Source organism: Dipodomys merriami, unplaced genomic scaffold, assembly GCF_024711535.1.
Source record: "Dipodomys merriami isolate MVZ:Mamm:240054 unplaced genomic scaffold, mDipMer1.0.p SCAF_34, whole genome shotgun sequence".
In the NCBI taxonomy this organism is placed as follows: Eukaryota; Metazoa; Chordata; class Mammalia; order Rodentia; family Heteromyidae; genus Dipodomys; species Dipodomys merriami.
Window position 1 is genome coordinate 908,791 of NW_027204937.1, and position 20,741 is coordinate 929,531.

The window sequence follows — 20,741 nt, forward strand, 5'->3', positions numbered from 1 at the left end:
ATGAGGACAGGCCCACCTTTCCAAACCTCCCAGGGAGAGAGAATCCTTCTTTGCTTTTTTTCTCAGCTCTCTTCCTCCTCGTCCTCGTCCTCGTCCTCCTCCTCCTCCTCATCCTCCTCTTCCTATACTCAGGGTAAAGCTCAGGGTTTAAGCTTGGCTGGTGCTTTACCCCTTGAACCACCACCTCAGCCCTTTTTGCTTTAGTTATATTTCCACTGACCCTTCACATGATTGCTCCCATGTATTTGGGATTACAGCTGTGAACCACCAAACCCAGCTTGCTGGTTGAGAGGCAGTCTTGATCACTTTTTGCCCAGGCACTCACAGACATTCTTGCTAGAGGAGGGAGCTTTGTGGAGGAAGCTGCCCAAAGGGGAGTTGCAGACACACTTGAGTTGCCAACAGGCCACAGGAAAGAGAACTTCCACCTGACGCTCTTAGCCAACAATTGAACACAGCTGCTCTTTTTGTGACAAAAAGGTGGTGCTTCATGGAAAGGAGCAAGGAGTGCACCTCCCTCCTCTACATGTCACTGAGGACCCTGCTGGTCCATGGCTGGTCCAGGGCTGGTCCTGTGGTTCTTCGGAGGCTCTGCAAGCAGGTGGGAAGGGCAGCAGCTGTGAACCCCCAAGGGCCCAGCTCAGCACTGAGAATCTTCTGCTACCTGCCAAGCATGCTCAAGCCACTGGGGAGAGCCCACATGGACTGGGCTGCCGGTCCCCCCTTTCACCATTCTGCCTGGTGCTTTCTGGATGCTTGTCCCTTTGGGCTCTTAGCCATGTGCTAAGAAATCTTTACAAACTCAGTTGCTTGCAACACTGAGATGTGACTGCATCTCTGTGTCATCTCAGATTGTAAGATCCAGTTCCTGTAGACTTGAACTGAGAATCCAGGCTATCCCTCTTTGTGGAGGCCTAGGTGGGGTTGGGATGCAGGGCACAGAAGGAAGAGGGGGAGGCCAGAGAGGGATCCAGGCTAAGTTTAGAGTGCTGGGAGGAGATGGGTGGGAAGTGAGGACTCCTCCATGAGACTGAGTGGAGTCACTCACAGTCACATCGAGAGGCACCCTGAGGGGACGGTGACAACTCAAGGTGAGAGACAGAGACCTGAGGGCAGGACTCGTGTCCAGTTCCATTAGAATTTGGGACTTTATTTCGACACCCGCCCACTGGCTCCTTGGGCAAGGGCCATCTGACAGAGTGTGGAGGGCAGGATGAGACTGAAACCTCATGCTCCAGGCCTGCGGGCGTGTGTGGAAGGGGGTGGGCTCCACTAGTATTTAATCAGATGGGACCGTCCTGGGTTCCAGGTGTACAGCCCTCGGCACCTAGGTCTCTTTCCCCCGACTGGGAGACACTGGGCTGCAGGCGGGCCCCACACCGTGAGCCAGACAGCCCGGCTGCCCTGCGTGGCCGTGTGCTTGTCCCTTCACGGGTCCTGGATCTGGGCGTCAGTGCCAGGTGCACATCTGTCCTCCTGCCTGATGGGCACCGACGGCTCTGGGAGGCTGCGGTGGCTGCTGCGGGCCCTGCCGCTGGTCCTGCTGCTGCTGCTGAGCCCTGCGAAGTCCAGAGCCCACGAGCAGCTGGACAGAGACAGGGAGAGCTTGGGGCTCACCCCACCATTGGAGAACCAGCATGAGCCCAGAACCACCATACACCGGAGCTCTGAGGTGGGGAGAAGGGGGGGGTACTGAGGAGCCTCGTGGATGTCATTACTTTTCTGTCCTCAGTTTCCCCAGTGTAAGGGAAAATCTAAAGCGAAGATACTAGAGAGCCTTTTCTTCATTTGGCCACTTGCTTAGCGCGGTGCGGGAACTGTAGGCACCAGATGGGGAGATAGGTTAGCAGAATCTGCCAGGACTGGCAGCAGTGCATGGCTGTACCTGGAGGCAGAGGGTCGGGGGAACGGTGGGGTGGGGCTAGGGCTTGTAGTGCACTCAGACCGCCTGCCTGAGGTCTGGCTGCAGTCCCAAGGTGGCCAGTGTCGGCTCCAGCAGCAGGCATGGTGTAAGCAGGTACTGGTGATGTGTCTGGCTGCTCAGAGGGGATGAAGGGGAAAGGAGACTGGTTGATCACAGCTTGCAAGGCCACAGAGAGATGGGTTGTCACAGTCAGGCAGCTGCTGTCTCCTCCTAGCCACACCTGACTTGCTCAGCCTCTGGGATGGAGTGGAGACACCCAAGGGGCCTGTGCTGGGCCACAGGCTGCCAGGCCCTTGATCTGCTTCAGAGCACTTTTTGCCTTAATCCCTGGGTCTTTTTCCACCTTTCTAGGGATCTTGTCGGGCTGTGGTGTGGATAATAAGCCATGAGCTCAGCAGGGTGCACTCCAGTCATCCCAGTGTTAGGAAGGCTGAGGCAGGACGACTGTGATTTTGAGGCCAGCCTGGCTTTAAAGTGAGACAGTGTCTCAAAAACTTAATTAAAATAAGTAGATAGATCATAACGAGGGCATTTCCAGTCATCACTACACATCTTCTGTCGCCCCCCCATATCTATTGTACAAGGCTGAGTGTCCTATCCTAAGAGGTGCACGAGCAGAGGCTGGACAGCCACCGGGACCAGGTAGCAGAGGGTGTTCATCCCTGTGGGAGTTTGTTCAAGGAAGTTCCTCAGGTCCACATGTTCATCCCATGAGCACTTTTGTGGAGTCAGATTTAGAATGCATGTGTGAAGTGTGTTGGGATTGGAACTGAGGGCATCGCCCTTGCTAGGCAGACATCCACCACTGAGCATCCCTCCAGCCCCTTGGTGCTCTCAATGTCTTATTAGCATACATGAGTTGTCTAAAGGGGTTTCATTGTGGGATTTACATACATGCATAGGATGTGCTTGGATCCAATCTACTGCCTCTATCTTGTTCTGGCTATTTCTCCTTTAAGGTCAGTGGAGCTGGGATGGTAGGTGCCCACTACCATGTCTACCTATTGGCTGAGATGGGCCCATTAGGAGCTGTTGGACTGGGACAGGGTAGAGCAGGTACCTTATGGAGTACACAGGAGTCCCTTCACTTATAGAGAGGCCACACTGGCCCAGAATGAGGACTTCTTTGTGTTTTATAAGTAGAAAATCATTTCAACCTATCCTTCCATTACAGTAATGAGAAACCACGGCTCACAGAGCCTCTTCTCTCCCTGTGGAAGCGGCCTTGCTCTGATTCCCTGGACGTGGTGTGATGTGGATAGAGCAGTCTCTGGAATACAGAGACTCTGAGGCACAGGATGGTTAAGTGGCTTGCTCCTGGCCAATAACTGTTGGGAGTGGTAGGGCTCAGATCCATAATTTCCTGGCTCTGAAGTCTGTGTGACATCTTGGGCTGCTTCTGGTGGGAAAAAATGGAGATGTGTTAGACTGGGAAGGAGTTTGGGTCACTGGGCTGACGGGTAGCCTCCAATTTCCCTAGGAAATGGATGGCTTGTTTAGAAGTGTGTGGATCTGTTTGTGGGTGATGTCACTGTGTGTGTTGTGGAGAGGTTTAAGCCTCACCGAGTCAGCTGGTATCTGTAGTCTCTCTATGTCACTGGTCTTTTGGGCTCTAAGTTAATCTGTAGAAAGGAAGGGGGTATTTCTTTTGATGTCCTCATGCTCCTTTTCCTCCCTTGTGGCAAGAGTGCCTGGAAGGTGCCCAACACCTACTTGGTGATGTTCAAGGAATCTGAGAGACAGCAGATGGAGAGTATTGTCCACAACCTTCAGAGCAAGGCTACCAGGCGGAGCTTGAAGTTCAAAGTGCTGCACGTCTTCAAAGACCTCTTTCCTGGCATCCTGATGAAATCTGACAAAGTGAGCACACTGGATCTGGTGAGTCCCTGCTCAGGCATGCATTTCTCTCTGCTGGGGAAAGGCCTCACTCACCATCTGGTGGACACTCAGGAGACAGCAGACACTTACTGGGTACTGGTGCATCTCTAGTTCAGTGATGCCAGTAATGCCAGCCTCCTCAAGCAGCTTCTTTGTTAACCTGGCCAATTACCCTAATAGTACTTTGTCCATTCACTCTCATCAAAGGAGGGATCTCAGTGCAGAGGGAGCACATGGTCTCAGAGGGTAGAGCTTGACCCCCAGCTTCTGGCTCACCTGGCCATTGTCTTTGTGTTGGTACATTGCAGCCTGTGCCCTCAGCTAAGGTGACAGAAAGGTTAGGGAGAACCCAGGAGGGTGTGCAAGTGGGGTATGCTCCAGAGCAGAGAGAGGGATGAACACACCCCCCCACACACACACACACACAAACACACACACACTATGCCCACAATTCCTGCTGGTGTCTTGTCGCTACCGCCTCGACCATCAAGGAAGTCGCGACACCGGACTCTTCTCTTCGCAGTTTATTCAGGACCTTTTTGTAATCTTCTGACCCCAAACCCCGGGGAGAATTCCCCACAGCCTTAAGTACCCGCTGGGTAGCCAACCCTGATACGCCACGTGGGAACCACCAATAGGTTCAGGTGCGCGGAAGCAAGCCAGATTCTTTGCCTTAGCCATATCAGGAGTTGTTTACCACAGAGAGCACTCGCCATCGGGAAGGCAGAGGGCGGAAGCTGGCACCATCTTCCAGGTGCGGCCTCTAGCAGCTCTCTACAGTTCCCCCTTTTTTGTTTAAAGAACACAGATGAGAACAGAGGTCTGATCCCTGTTGTGTAATTGCAAGGACTGCATACAAGCCTTCTCCCAGAGGGCTCCTTCTCTAGGGATGACTCAGCCTGTCCATTGATTCGTTTTTCACAAGGACGGGAAAAGGCGAATCGAACCCGTGTGCAATCAAACATGCTCTCCTCGAGGGCAAAACTCATGCCTCTCGACTGCAGTACTTTGGCTTTGCAATCTGTGTTCATTGTTTTAGGGTGGCTAGCCACACTTAGGGGGACTGACCTGCTCCAATGACTGTAAAGGCTTGGATAATCATGGCTGCACTGCGACGCTGAGAACCTCTAATTTGGCAAATGCACCACAGACATACCAAGGAGGCTAACACCAGGAGGACTATCAGGGCTCTAAACCCGCCCCCTCCTTGAGATGAATCATAGCAGCGGAGATCCATGAAGATAACCCCTCCGCCAATCCGGCATCCTCTCGGGTCGAGTTCACCATGACGATGGCAACCCTGAGCTGTTCCATCAGGCTGTCGAACTCCCCAGTTCAATTACCTAAAAGATAACTAGACAACTGTTTAGACAAATTTGCAGCGTTTTTTTTAATAGGTTTTTTTCCTGGGCCTGAACTCTGGGCCTGGGCACTGTCCCTCAGCTCTTCAGCTCAAGGCTAGCGCTCTACCACTTGAGTCACAGCATCACTTCTGGCTTTTTTCATTTCTTTTTGCTTATGTGGTGCTGAGGAATCGAACCCAGGGCCTCATGCATGCAAGGCAAATGCTCTACCACTGAGTCACTTCCCAGCCCCTTTCTCCTGGGTTAATTGCACCACAGCAGCAGCTAATCCAGCATTAGTTAGTGGTCCGCCCAGCTCTCTGCAAACTTTCATCCATGCTTCTAGTCCCCTATTCTTATATGGGGTTATGGTGGCTCTGCATTCCTTAGTGCACTGCTCGTAAACAAGCTGTTTAATTAATGGCATGGCTGCGTCTGGGTCACCAAAAATTCTGCCAGCGGCCTCGACCATACGAGCAACAAAGTCCGAAAACGGCTCCATAGAGCCCTGCAGGATTTTGGTGAGATTGCCACTCACCTCGCCTTTATTTGGTAAGGCCTTCCATGCCTTTATGCCAATTTTATTGATTTGTTCATAAACTTGAACCGGGTAGCCTATCTGCTGATTGGCGAATCTCCCCTGTCCAAGCAGCATATCTCTGTCCCAAGCTGGGTTTCCCCCAGCCTGATTGGCCGCAGCCTCTTCACTAGCAAATTCAATCAAAAAGGCCTTCCAATCTAAATACTGACCTGGGCTCAAACAAGCTCGTGCAAGCCCACTCCAATCACCGGGTGTCATGCAGTGTCTGTTTAGGGCCTCCACCTGGGCTACAGTAAAGGAGGCTGTGATTCCGTATGTCCGCACAGACTCAGCTAAAGATTTTATAACCTTAAAATCTAAGGGTTCATGATACCGCTGTCCCTGTGGATCCTGAAATATTGGACAGGCTAGATGTAACTCGGCTCTGACCGCTTTCCACACGCCTGGGCTGAAAGAACAGCCGGGGCTGCCACTTCCAGGGTCCTCCGCATAGAGCAGAGGGGCCGAAGGTGTGGGGCGGTGCACGGAGGGCGTGCATTCGTCTTTATCTGGGTCCTCTCTCTCCTTCCCTTTCCTCCTCTTTCTTATCTTTGTTTTTTCTATTTGTTCTATGAGTGATTGTAGTTCCTCTGAGTCTGTAGACTCAGAGGTCTCTAGTTCGGCAAAATCAGGGTATAACCGCCCCCCTGCTCTCCTCCTTTTCGCTGTCTGCCCATTCCGATCTTTCTTCCTGCAGCATTTCTAGGGCGGCCTGACCATTCTCTACCGCCTCACTGCAACGCTGGTCCTCGAGACAGCCTCTTATCAGTTTCCATATTGGTCTCACTCCGCTCTTAAGCGTTCCTTGTTCAGAGGCAAAATCTAGGTCCCTCCCTAGTTTCTCCCAAGAGGCCACCGTGAGGCTTCCGGAGACAGCGAACCACGGGGCAACGATGTCACATTCATTCAAAAATCTCTCTAAAGTACTCTTTTTTATTTTTAACTTTTTTGAGTGCAGTAGCTCATTGAGAGCCAAAAAAATTGGGTGTGAAGAAGAAGCGCCCATGTTTTAAACATTTAAAGCTGGTAAACAAACTTTTACTTTCACTTTTGGCTACTCTACTGACTAGCCCCGGGTTCTTGCTCTCTCTTTATCTACCCAGAGGAGCAAAAATCCCCCCGCTCTTGTGGCGGATTCCCCTTTTACCTGGGAACTTACTCCCCGCTCTTGTGGCGGATTCCCCTTTTACCTGGGGACTTACACCCCACTCTTGTGGCGGATTCCCCTTTTACCTGGGGACTTACCCCCGCTTTTGTCGCGGATTCCCCTTTTAACTGGGGACTTACCGGTGCACCACCCTGACCGCAGAGAGTTCTGAGTCCTCGTTGGGGTTATGGCTGAGTCCCCGTACGGGCCACCACGTGTCGCTACCGCCTCGACCAGCAAGGAAGACGCGACACCGGACTCTTCTCTTCGCAGTTTATTCAGGACCTTTTTGTAATCTTCTGACTCCAAACCCCGGGGAGAATTCCCCACAGCCTTAAGTACCCGCTGGGTAGCCAACCCTGATACGCCACGTGGGAACCACCAATAGGTTCAGGTGCGCGGAAGCAAGCCAGATTCTTTGCCTTAGCCATATCAGGAGTTGTTTACCACAGAGAGCACTCGCCATCGGGAAGGCGGAGGGCGGAAGCTGGCACCATCTTCCAGGTGCGGCCTCTCGCAGCTCTCTACAGTGTCTCTACCCTCTCCCATATCCTCGAACTTCTGCATTGGCTTAGAACCCAGTTGTCACCATTAGGGTTCATGACACTGTGGTCTAAAGAAGCAAATACAGGGGAAGGGAGTGAACACCCAGGATGGCCAGTGCTGACATCCTGATGTGCACATGGAGTCCTGGTCCAAGGGACTTCCCCCACTGTCCAGCCTGCCTAAAACTGGCACTGGATGGCTCCCAGATGAGATGTGCAAGCTGAATCCTTCCTGCCACTCATGTGGGCTCAGCTACCAGTTGTGGGGGCAATGGTCCCAGCTTCCTCCACTCCCAAGCCTAGGAGAGCAGTGAGGACCCTGGTTTGTCTTCAGGTCCATGGGAGGGGGACTGTGGGTGGGCCATGCTGGGGGCACTGGTGGGATCAGGTGCGGCAAGTGCTGGGTGCTGTTGGTTAAGTGACTCATGAAATTGAGATCCTGTGTCCTTGGCATCCGCAGATCCTGAATCTGAGGCGGGTGAAGTTCATCGAGGAGGATTCCTTTGCCTTTGCACAGAGCCTCCTGTTGACCCCGCATCGGATTATCCGTCACCAGAACCAGATTCGGAGCATCCTGTGGAACCTGCGGCGGATTTCTCCTGAGTGGAACCAGTCTCATAGCTTCAACCACAGCAGTAAGACCACAGCTGCCATGGCCCACATCTCCTCCCTGTCCTGGCACCTGGCCCCCTGCCTGTTTTCTCTCTGTCCTCTCCAAACCCCACTTGGGACTGCGCCCCCTGCTGGTACTCAGCATACAAGATTCTTATTGTACCTGAATTTTGTAAAATTTGGGGCCTTGAACTCAGGGCCTGGGTGATGTCCCTTCATTTTTTTTCAGCTCAAAAGTAGTGCTCTACCACGTGAGTCACACCTCTACTTCCAACTTTTTGCTGGTTAATTAGAGATAACAACCTCACAGACTTTTCTGTAGGGTAGGTTTTGAACTGCCACCCTCAGATTTCAGCTTCCTGAGTAACTAGGATTACAGGCCTGAGCCACTGGTGCCTGAACAACCACCTTCATAATTCCTTCTCTCATCTTCTTTCCTGCAGGCCACTCTTGCCAGAGGAGGAGGCTGGATTGACTGTGACTTACAGTCTCTAATCTCTATAGCTTTCAGTCCTCAAAATAAGACCAGATCTCCAGAGCTTCCCCCATCTAGGTCTCTAGTCTCCCCCGGCCTCCAAGCCTCTCTGCCCACATTTCCTTCTGCCTGTGCAGAGAGAGGCAGAGGGGGAGACCAGGAAAATAACTGTATGGGGGGTGGGTGTGACTTCCCAATGACACTGAGCTGGGGAATGCAGTAAGGGCACCTGCTTGGGAGAGGATCAGAGGTTCTGACTGGACCCTTGAGTGTTAGACAAGCCTGACACAGATGCTTGGAAACGACTTTGCTAGATAATTGGAGATGGAGTCTAGAGGACTTGTCTGCCCAGGCTGGCTTCACACCTTTAATGTCCTAGATCTCACCTTCCCAAGTAGACAAGAGGCTTGAGACACTGATGCCCAACTTTATTCATTTTTTTCCTCCTTTACAGTCATGTAGTATACACTCAGGTCCTCCTGCTTGGGAGGCAGGTCCTTTACCAGTTGACCATTTACATAGTAGTTATTTTCAGATAAGTTCTCATGTTTATGCGAGAAATATGAGACCTATGCCACAATCCTCCTTGGTTTGGTTGCTGAGTAACTGCTAGCTATCGGTTGAGATGAGGTCTTGTGAAATGTTTGCCTGGGGTGGCTTTGTACCTTGATGCACTGGTCTAAGACTCACAAATAGCAGGTATTATTGATGTGAGCCACTATGCCGAGCCTTCCCTTCCTTCTTGTGTGAGTCCACTTTGAATTGAATTTAGGGCCACTGGTTCATCCTGGATGATCTTTTACTGGAAAGATCTCTTATCCAGATAAGGTCTGGTGGTGGTACTGGAATTGGAATCCAGGGCCTCAAATTTATGACGTTACCACTGAGCTACACCTCTAGCCTCCAGATAGGTCTAAAAGGATCTGTTCTGGGGCCACTAGTGACCACCTCTCCTGCAGGTTTGGAGTAGACAGTCTCTTTCCTCTTCCCTACGGATGCCCATGATGACCTTGTCCCTCCCTGGAGGAGTGGGGCACAGGGCTAGAGTCTTCTAGAGTCTTCTCAAGGACTTGGCTAGAAGAGGCCATTTAGAAGCTGTTGGGCTGGGACAGGATAGGGGAAGTACCATATGGTCAGCTATAATGTAGGCTGGGAGTATCAGTGCTGTCCTTCATTAAGAGAGAGACCAAGAGCACAGGTGACCAGCCTGTTTGTTATCCTCAAACCTAAACCTTGTAAGAGAATGGAGATTAGAGGACGAGGTTCTGTGGAGATGGGTAGAACTTGGAGTGAGGTGGCTCTAAATCACGGAAAGCCAGCAACCACCAGAGAAAAGAGGACAAGGTCATGGAGGCTTGTTATTCAGAAGCTTCATAGGGAGTGTGGCATGGCTGATCATTTTACCTTGAATTTCTGGTTTCACTAACTGTAGTTCGAGTTGGTCAGCAGGAAAACCATAGAGCTTGTGCTGCTGTAATCCTGCCTCAAGAGAACCAGTAGTAAGAGCAGGTCACTGAGGCCCTGCCTCTTGGCTGCTCCCAGCCAATGACAGAGCTCAAGGTGGAGCTGGGCCATTTGAGTTGATAACAAGACCCAGGCAGCATGCTATTGGTGAGTTTCCTGATTCTCTCGAATTGGCCACCTACATTGTTTTGGACAGTTTCCTATCTCTTTTTTTTATTGTGAAAATCCTGTACAGAGGAGTTACAATTACATGGGCAAGATAATGAGTACATTTCTTATCAAGCATTATAGCTTCCTCCTTTGTTTCCCCTTCACATGCCTTCCCATATTTCCCCATCCCATGCCCCACCCAATCCTCCCCATCTCATCAAAGTTGTAAAGTTCGTTTTCAATATAATGGCTTGTACATCTCTTGTCTCACTGGCCTGGTCAGTAAAATATTCCCAATAGGAGGTAGTGGGAGGACTTTTCGAAGATTAAGTTCATGTACAGTCCTTGAAACAGTGTGCATAATTGGTAAGCAGAGCATGCCACCATTGATACAAATGACCACCCATAACATCATCCTTCCGGTTCTCCTTTTCCTCATCTAGTACAAATGTCATTGTGGGAAGAGAGGGACAAACCCGTGGAGGTGTATCTCTTGGGCACTCGCATCCAACCTAATCACCTGGAAATTAAGGGCAGGATCAACATCTCTGACTTGGAGAGAGGGCCTGAGGAGGAGTGGCAGAGCACCAGTGCGCCCAGGACACAGGTGAGCCATCCTTCCCCAGCCCATCCCAGAGGAAGATGAGGACCACCAGACCTGGAGCACCATGGCCACCCTCCCCAGCCATCACCGTCCATCCCCAGTCCTCAGCTGTAGGCAGGGAGGGTGGGCATTGCAGTCCATCCGGGGTCTGTTGGGAAATCATGGGGTAGATGGCTTTCTCATCTGGTCTTTGTTTTGGTGGAGCAGGAGGTTAATTGTGTAGGCCATGGTACCCACTTGGCAGCTCTGGTCAGCGGTCGGATTGTTGGCGTGGCCAAGGACATCAAGATACACAGCCTGCGTGTGCTCAACTGCCAAGGGAAGGGCACCGTCAGCGGCATCGTCATGGGTGAGTGGCAGCTCCCATTCTGTTGTCTTTCCATCTGGCCGTGGGGGCAAGGGCTTCAGCTAGGGAGGAGCAATGTCTCCAGACCCAAGAGGGCATGGTAGCCTCTGCCACAGCGTACCAGTGGAGGAGCAGCAGAACCCTCAAGTTTGCCAGTGCAGGTGGAGAGACTGAGGGCTCAAGGGAGCAGAGACCCAGCCCAAGTGAGCCCCTGTTCCATGCTCCTTCTCCATTCCATGTGCTCTGTGCTTGCAGAATTCTGTGTCATTTGTCATGTGGGCTTAGATCTCCACAGACCCAGAGGAGACAGAAAGAAATCCAGTTTCCCCTCCAATCATGGTGGGGCTTATTTCTCCCTACTTTGGCTCCATATGTCACCTTGGCTGAGCAGATTGGTGGAGGAACCGGCAACCCATTGTCCAGACTATCCCAGTTTCTTCATCCACTGCATGGAGAGGAGAGGTGGGGCCCGGGTCTGAGAGTTCCTGCTGAGAGCCAGGCCTGTCGTGGCCATGGACAGGGAACAAGGAGGGAGCTCTGCACAGAGCTGTAGTGGCCAAAGGCTGAGCCAAGGGCTCTGGACGCCACTCCTGGTGCTGGCAGTTGACATCCATTAACAGTTAGTGAAACCAGCTAGAGAGGGCGACTTGTCCAGGCTCACAGAGAAGAACCTGGCTCACAGAGAAGATACTGGGTGGAGGCTGACTCACTTTCCCCAAGAGCCCATGCCCCTGGTCAGATGCTCTACTGCATGTAGTCCAGAGGTACACACTGCCCCAAATCTTATTCACAGAGGCTCCAGCTTTGTGTTCCATTGCAGGCAGGGATCAAGAGACCCTGGCTCATCACAGTGACCCCTGTGCCTGTCTCATGCCTCTGCTGATTGACCTTGGCCTTGACCTTTGATTCCAAAAGGTGATGAGTGGAGGGAAGGCTTTGATGCTGGGCCTGGCACAGGGAAGAGCAGCCCCTCTTTGGAGTCTAAGTCATGGCATCACCCGGCCAGAGCAGGGCTCACACAGAGGAGCTGTCACCTCCACCACAATCAGCAGTTCCTCTGTGCACAGTGACTGAAATGAGGTGTGACTGAGCACAGAGCTTTGCACAGCGCAGCGGTCTAATAACTACAGCTGTGACTGTGCTTGTCACCCCCACTGCCATGCCCACTCCCCCTCCCTCCTCAGCAGCTGTCCTCTAGGCATGTGGCAGTAAGATTCCAACTCCTCCCTTGGCCACCGAGGACCAGATCCAAGAGTGGTTGAGGGGCCAGTGTAGTGACACTAGTGTGTTGCCAGGAGCTAAGTTTATAGGGTTGTTTGCTGCAGGTGCCTGCCCTAGGCAGGTTTAGACCCCAGGACTCCAGGTCATGCTGGATGGCCAGAGGCAGATCATAGTTGGGAGCGAGCCCCATTTCCCTAGGATGGCAGCCAGCTTTCCTTGGAACCCTGGAGACCTCCAGAGTACCTGTGCCTGTTTTATAATGGGGTTGACAGCTGGCAGCAGGCAGCCAGGACAGGCTCAGGTTTCTGTGGGTGGGATGCTCTAAGAGACACTGGAGCCAGGCCTAGAGTGTGGTGAGTGATCGTGAAGTCTGCCTTCATTCTCAGAACATCAAGCTTCCATCTCAAGACCTGTGGCCTGGAAAAGTGTAAGGACAGGTTGTTGTGAGCATCTTTTAAACCAGTCATCTAGAGAGGCGAGCAGGGGAAGTTCTGGGGACTGGCCAGTTTGCAGCTGCAGTCGTGATTAATGACTCCCATGTGTACACACGGGAAATGTGTGTTTGTGTGTGTGTGTGTGTGTATTTCTGTGTGTGTGTGTGTGTGTGTGTGTGTGTGTGTGTGTGTGTGTGTGTGTGTGTGTGTGTGTGTGTGTGTGTGTGTGTGTGTGTGTGTGTGTGTGTGTGTGTGTGTGTGTGTGTGTGTGTGTGTGTGTGTGTGTGTGTGTGTGTGTGTGTGTGTGTGTGTGTGTGTGGTCCAGATCTGAGGACTGACTCTTGCCATCTGGTGGTTGAGCCTCCAATCTGCAGGAGAGGCCAGGCAGGCTAGAAATGCCTGTAGGTTTTTTTTGGGTCCAGTTGTGGGGCCTGAACTCTGGGCCTGGGTGCTGTCTGTCAGCTCTTCAGCTCAAGGCTAGTGCTCTACCACTGGAGCCACAGTGCCACTTCCGGCTTTTTAAATATCTTTTTGTTTATGTGGTGCTGGGAAATCAAGCTGAGGGCCTCAGGCATGTAAGACAAGCGCTCTACCACTGAGCCACCTTCCCAGCCCCAGAAATACCTGCAGTCTTGAGTCAGAAGGTTGTGTGCAGGCAGAATTCCTGCTTCCTTTGAGCCATCATGTGATTGAGCCATCACAGTGAGCAAGGCTCACTACATTAACAGAAGTCATTAAAACAAAAAAGAATAATGGATATAAATGTTAACCATGTCGTGTGTGTGTGTGTGTTGTGTGTGTGTGTGTGTGTGTGTGTGTGTGTGTGTGTGTTTGTACACACATTAAGATGCATTTCACATAACAGGATCATGGAGTTGTCAATAATGAGCATCACTGCTGTTTTGGAGGGAAGGGGTTGGAGGAAGGAAGTGTGTCCGCTCCAGACAGTCATATGGCTCTGTTCTCTCAGGCTTGGAGTTTCTTTGGAAAAAGCTGGTCTCCAATCCCTCCAAGCGCATGGTAGTGCTGCTGCCCCTGGTGAGTGGGTACAGTCAGAGCATCAATGATGCCTGCAAGCGCCTGGCAAGGGCTGGAGCAGTGCTGGTGGCCGCTGCGGGCAACTTTCAGAGCAATGCCTGTGCCTACTCTCCAGCGTCGTCTCCTGAGGTAGGTGCCAGCAGGGCTTCCTGCTCATGTCCTGCGTTGCAGGTTGTCAGAGGCCCAGCCTCCACCCCCAGTGTGACAAGGGTTGGGGCGAGTCTTGCCCTTCCTGTAAAACACATCCCTACATTAACCCCCGCCCCCACATGGAATCCTCCTCCTGTGGCATGCCTCCCCTCCTGATTGACATTTGCAGATCCCATGCCTTGTGTGGGGCTTGTCTGGCAGTACCAGGAGGAGGACACCTGTCCCACTTCCCCGATTTCTGGGCCCTGAAATGTGGGGAAGCTGCTTCACTCTCCCTCTTCCCCTGAGACTGGCCCAACAGGCCTACAGAGATGCTGAACTTAAAACCACCTGTACCCAGCCTGGCTGATTAGGGGTTGCCCCACAGCATGCTGCCTTCTTGAAGACAACATTATATGTTTAGTATTTGTCTTCCTATTATGTACATTAAGCATGGGGAGCACTGTCTATATCCTGTGGAAGTCCCAGAACAGGATTGGGTATCAGCTGTGCTCATGAGCCAGATTTTTCTCAGAAGGGCTTAAACAGGTACTATAGGAGTCGATCCATGTGCCCATGAAGCCTCTTCCTCTACTCTTTGCCACATTCCAGGTCATCACTGTTGGGGCTGTCGATTCCCAGGACCAGCCTTTCACCCAGGGACCTCTGGGGACCAACTATGGATCCTGTGTGGACATCTTTGCTCCTGGGAAAAGCATTGTCAGTGCTGACAAAGACTGTACCATTTGTTATGTAAGAAAGAGTGGGACCGCACAGGCCGCTGCCCATGTGGCTGGTGAGTCATTACACTACTGTCCTGGCCACCAGGATTCCAGTGGCCCCTTTGGCCAGATCCTCCATATGCCAGGCTCTGCGCAGGAGGACCAAATGGGCAGACCTGATGGTGATGGTGCACTTTGCATCGCTGGGGTTTGGAGGGTAAACAGGAGTTCATCTGGTGAACAAAATGGCCAGTATGAAGGCCTGGAGGTAATAGGACAAGCTTTCACTAAGCAAGGGATTGCAGGTGGCTTCATTTTGGGAAGAGCACATGATGTGCGCATGTGTGTGCATTTGTGTGCTAAAAGGAGTTCCCAGCGAGGACGGCAGGCCAGGCCATCACCTTGTCTGACCTCTCCCTCCTCCATCAGGCATTGCAGCCCTGATGCTCACTGCCCAGCCAAACCTCACTGTGGCTGAGCTGAGGCAGAGGCTGATCCACTACTCTATCAGAAATGCTATCAATGACACCTTGTTCCCCGAGGAGGAGCGATTCAAGACCCCCAACCTGGTGGCTGCACTGCCCCCAAGCACCCAGGACACAGGTGAACAGGGCAGGTGGGTAGGCAGAGGCCAACCTGGGGTGTGAGAGGCCCATGAGATGGTGACAGTCCCCAACCTGGTTGACAGAAGGACTGTCCTCCTCAGATAGGACTCCAGGCTCCAGGGCATTGTTGTAACTCTATAGTTTTACCTCAAAGTTTCATGTGGTATCTTAGTTTCTCCCCCTCACCTCGGGTTGAAGCTTTTTCTGGAGTCTCCCAAGAGCCTCCTTATCCTGTTCTTGTTGCAGGTGGACAGCTGTTCTGCAGGACTGTGTGGTCAGAACCCTGGGACTTCAGGCTGACACACGCTGCTGAGGCTCACTGTGACCCGGAGGAGGAGCTGCTGGGCTGCTCCAGTTTCTCCCAGAGTGGGAAGAGGCAGGGCGAGCATGTGGGGGTGAGCTGCACACTCTGTGCCCAATCTTCTGCCCTCTAGATTCCAATTCCTGTCTCGACTTCAAAGGCCTGGGCATGTCCAGGTGCTCCTGGGCGACTCAGGACAGACAGCACCCTCATGGGCACAGGAGGGAAAGGACAGCGGTGGATTTGGCTCTCTGCCTTGCCTAAAGCCATCTCTATGCTGGGTGTTTTTGTCTCATGCCTGTTCTAATGTCTGAGGAGGCTTAGCTCTGAGGATCGTGGTTCAAAAACCAGCCCAGTCAGGAAATGTCATGTGGTTCTTACCTCAAATTAAGCGTGAAGGGGAGTTGCAGCTCTGCTGGTAGAATGCCAGGCTTGAATAATAAACCTAAAGGACAGCACCTAGGCCCTGAGTTCAAGTCCCAGTACTGACACACCCCTTCCTTGTCCTTGCCAACCAAGAACATCCACAACCAGGACCCTCAGGTTGGGATGACAGAGGCTCTGTGAGCTGAGAACTTCAAAGTTGCAGAAGTAGCTGATGGAGTTTCCAGACCCTAGGTGGCCCTGGGAAGGGTAGGGGGCCATGAAGGCGAGGTGGGTGTACATTTCTGTGTAGAAGTCAATGTTAGGGAGGTTTCTCAGGAGAGGCCTGGTGCGTCAGGGAGCCCACAGGCCCTGTGCTGTTGTCTCAGGTCACCTTGTCTCCACTTGGAAGCCATTGTCAGTGTTGGGAAGATTTATCTGAGCTGCACATGGCAGCAGAGCCGGCCTGGGCCCAACCAGTGCTGAGGATTCAGGAACCAGAACTTGCAGACTGGGTCCCGCTCAGACCAGGTTCCCCAGTCCCCAAACCTCTTCACAACAAGTTCCCATTCCTCTCTTGGACTCTCAGATCCTAGGAAACAGACGCGTTTGCCTGGCATTTGGAGATAGTCAGGTTTCTGCGGTGGCTAGATGCTGCCTGCTCCCGCGAGCCAACTGCAGTGTCCACACAGCTGCTCCAGCCTTGGTGGGGCTGAAGACCTACACCCACTGCCCGGATCCTGACCAAGTCCTCACAGGTAGGGGCTGGTCCCGCCAGGGTGAGTCAGAGGCACTGCCTCCTGCTGGTCAGTAGCCTTGTCCCTCACTTGGTCCCCATGAGTGTGAGCAGCAGATTTAGGAGCCTCAGGAGTCATAGCTAAGCCAGATGTGCAACTTGCATGCCATGTGGCCTTGGGTAGGTTCACCTCTCTCTCTGTTTAACTCTCTCTTCCTCCCCTGCCTCAGTGGCAGCGATGAGAGGGATGGCAGATGTGCTCCGACTTGGGCACCGGGAGCTGTTTACCAGCTGTGTGGTGGGGAGCCATAGTTCAGGCCTGTCAGAAGTGGGGCACAGCTCAGGTTGATTCCAACTGCCACTCAGTAGCTGGCAAGTTCCTTCTCAGCCTTGAGCCCTAGTGTCCTCATCGTGAATGCTCAGCTCTAATCCTGGACAGTATGTTTTCTGGTGGCCAAGGTTATCAGCTATCACTCTGAAGTCCTTTCTTTGGGCTAAGGACCTTCTGTCAAAACTTGCCCAGGAAAGTGTCTGTAAGTCATGGGTGAGGCCTGCGCTGAGGAGCTAGGCACTGTGGATCTTGGGCTACAGCCATGCTCGGAAGGTGCTTGGTACCAGGTGGGGCTTAAGGGGCTCTAGGAATTATCTTGAGTCACTAAGTCAGGAGCTGGCCTTGGACAGCTAAGCACAGGGGACTCTAAAGGCTCTGGAATAGTAAGGGTCAGGTGGGGTTAAAAGCTGGCTGGATTCGTATTCGCAGCAATCAAATGAGCCCAATGGCTAGAGCCTCGTCCAGGACAAGAGCTCCATGTGGCTGCTGGCCTGGCAGGAAGCCTGGCCTTTGGCAAAGCTGCAGAACCACAGGCACTCACTGCGTAGCCCATGCCAAGTTCCATTTGCAGCTAAAGTGGCTGAATTCATTTCTTAAAGCCACACAGCCGGGAGAGGGGCTCTGGTCCTGGCTACCATAACCCAAATGTGGGCAGAGCCCGGGTCCTGCATGGGCAGTACGGGGACTTCCCAGGCATGTTCTGCTTCAGCTAAGCAGGAACTCTGTGAGTTGATGATATTGCTCTGGCTGTTTTAACAAATAGGGAAACTGAGACTTGATGAATTCCAGCAAGCCAGGCACAATATTACAGTCAGGTGACCCTGATTCCCAAGCCTACAGATCCAAGCTCAGGCTGATCTTCTAGCTGGTGATGGATGGGGAAGGGACCTGAGGTGGGAGGGGGGTTGTGGTGAGAAGCGGCTGAACATTTCTGGCCTGGGGATCCTGTCCCAGGGCTCCCCTTCTTTGGTGGAGAGGTGACCATGTGATTCCCAGGAAACTATGGCTCAGAGCAGTTGAGCTGCTCTCCCAAGGTCCTTCAAATCAGAGCTAAGCCAAAAGTCCTGCTGCTCAGGCAATGTCTCTTCTACTCAGAGCTGCTCCTGGGTTTTCCTGGGTTTGGATCCTAAAAATAAAGTACATGATTGAGGGAAAGGGTGTCCGGCATCCCAGGGTGTGAGCTGGCCCTCTTCTATTCCAGGCTGCAGCTCCCATTGGGAGGTGGAGAATCTTGGTGTCTTCCCACATACCACACCTAAGAGAGGTACTAATCTGCCCAGACGTTGTGCAGGACACAAGGAGGCCAGTGTCCATGCCTCCTGCTGCCATGCTCCGGGCCTGCAGTGTACAAGGAAGAAGTACAGGCCTTTAAGCCCCTTGGAGAAGGTGAAGGGTTAAGGTTGTGGGAGGTGGGGTGGAGATGGCTGGGCTGTATCCTCTTGGGGTGGTCAGTGCACAGTGGAGGATCTATTCACCTGTGCTGTGTGTATGTGTGTGTGAGTGTTGTGGCTTGATTTTGTTTCTGTCCAGATTGGTAAGGTTTGCTCTCCAGGTGCCCTGTTCCACTTTGAGGATAGCACACATAAACAGGGCATAAAGAAATGCAGTGCTGGGCTGAGAATGTGGCTTAGTGGTAGAGTGCTTGCCTAGCACGCATGAAGCCCTGGGTTCAATTTCCTCAGTACAACATAAACAGAAAAAGCCAGAAGTGGTGCTATGGCTGAAGTGGTAACGTGCTAGCCTTGAGCAAAAGAAGCTTAGGGACAGTGCGTAGACCGTGAGTTCAAGCCCCAGAACTAGAGAGAGAGAGAGAGAGAGAGAGAGAGAGAGAGAGAGAGAGAGAGAGAGAGAGAGAGAGAGAGAGAGAGAGAGAGAGAGAGAGAGAGAGAGAGAGAGAGAGAAAGAGAGAGAGAGAGATGTATTGCTGAGGCTAGACACAATACTGTGCCTGTTATACCTGCTACTTATAAGGAAGAAGTAGGATCTCAGTTTGAGGCCTACCTGGGCAAAAAGTAATTGAAAAACAACAACAACAAAACCATCTAAACAAATAAACTGATATGCTGGTACAATTGGACTAGCAGCTCTCTCTCTGCCTCTCTCTCTCTCTCTCTCTCTTTCTCTCTCTCTCTCCCTCTGTCTCTCTGTCTTTGTCATTTTCTCTGTCTCTGTCTCTCTGTCTGTCTGTCTGTCTATCTGTCTGTCTGTCTGTCTTTTTGTCTGTCTGTCTGTCTGTCTGTCTGTCTCTCTGTCTCTCTCTCTCTCTTTCTCTCTCTCTCTATCTCTAAGTAGCATAGGTAGGAGGACTGCACATAATCTGGCCCACCTGTTCCCAGATTGTATTTGAAAAATAAGTATAACAAAAAATACCAGAGTTATGACTCAAGTGGTAGAGAGCCTGCTTAGCACTCATGAATTCAAACCCCAGAATTGCCTTAAATAAAACAAAAAAGCAAGCCAGGAGTCTGTACTCATACCTGTATGTCTATACTCAGGGAGCTGAGATCTGAGGATTGGGGTAAAAAGCCTGTGGAGGCACGGAAGTCTGTGAAACTCTCACCTCCAATTAACAGCCTCAAGAAGTCTGAAGGGGAACTGAGGCTCAAGTCTGGATTTCAAACCCCAGGATTGGCTGTCTGTCTCTGTCTCTCTCTGTCTCTGTCTCTGTCTCTGTCTCTGTCTGTCTGTCTGTCTGTCTGTCTGTCTGTCTCTCTCTCTCACAGAAACACTTAACAAATGGTGTGGGAGTTGTTCAGGGCTGGAATGCCTGAGCAACCATGGAAGGTTGGAGGAAGAAGGAAGATCTGTGAAGGGAGGGCAGGTCACACTTGGACTCTTGGAGTCTGAGAGCTAGCCTCTAGAGGCCATGGCAGGAGGAGTTTGGGACCTGAGGGTGGTGGCTCTGGTCTGGGGATGAGCTGCAACAAGGAGTGGAGGGCTGTTGCAAGGACTTGTGGAGCTGCTGGGGGGATGGAGTTGCCATCACTGGGTGGGGAAGGCTGTGGGAGGTGTGGCTTGTAGGGAAGTGGGAAGTGGGAGGGGCTTTGGTTTGTTGAGATGTTTGTCTGGGCTGCAGTGTCCTGGTAAGCTGGGGTTGAAGCACCCTGAGGGAGTGGTGGGCAGTGTTGGACACAGCCCCTTTGGGGTGTGAGGGGCAGAACCAAGCCAGACGTTCACACTTTGTTCCCCACTGAGGGTTGCTTGTAGGGCCAGTATAGCAGGTGGCTGAGACCTGACCATGCATGCTGGACCTGGCCTTACTTGTCCTCCCTGGACTCTGGCAGGTCACCGTGAGCTGTGACGCAGGCTGGACCCTGACCAGCTGCAGTGCCCATCCTGAGACCTCAGTCACCCTGGGAGCTTTCCCTGTGGACAACACGTGTGTGGTGAAGCACCAGGATCCTGATGAAACAGGGAAGACCAGTGAGGAATTTGTAATAGTCATTGCCATCTGCTGCCGCATCCAGCCTTCAGGACAAGCATAGAGTGGATGGAAAGACCTCAACCTGCCGGGTGGTGCTGACCAGGGCAGGACTGGGGTGGAGACTCTTGCCCTGAGAGAACTTGTTCTCACCTGAGTGCCCTTCTCTGCCAGAGTTACAGAATGGGCCCCCATTAGGAGCAAGGAAGGGTGGTTTGACAGCAAGCGTGGTTCCTGGCAGACTTATGAGCAAAGTCACCTTTCATGTGCATTTGCCTCCAGGAGTTGACACGGGTCTGCAGGAGGCACTTGGATTGAGAGGAGCCAGTGTTAGCAGGAACAAATGAGGGTGACTGGTGCTGGGGACCCCTC

At 52.3% G+C, this 20,741-nt stretch overlaps 1 protein-coding gene across 1 annotated transcript; it reads left to right on the forward strand.

Moving 5' to 3' along the window:
- Positions 1-1,483: 1,483 nt before the first annotated feature.
- Positions 1,484-20,433, forward strand: LOC138803513 (proprotein convertase subtilisin/kexin type 9-like). Its single transcript, XM_069987622.1, has 12 exons — positions 1,484-1,672; positions 3,611-3,802; positions 7,878-8,052; positions 10,562-10,725; positions 10,930-11,071; positions 13,694-13,890; positions 14,503-14,686; positions 15,042-15,215; positions 15,464-15,612; positions 16,471-16,639; positions 18,150-18,334; positions 20,233-20,433. Exons 1-12 carry the CDS (start codon positions 1,484-1,486, stop codon positions 20,431-20,433), a joined length of 2,121 nt encoding a protein of 706 aa, XP_069843723.1.
- The last annotated feature ends 308 nt before the right edge of the window (positions 20,434-20,741 follow it).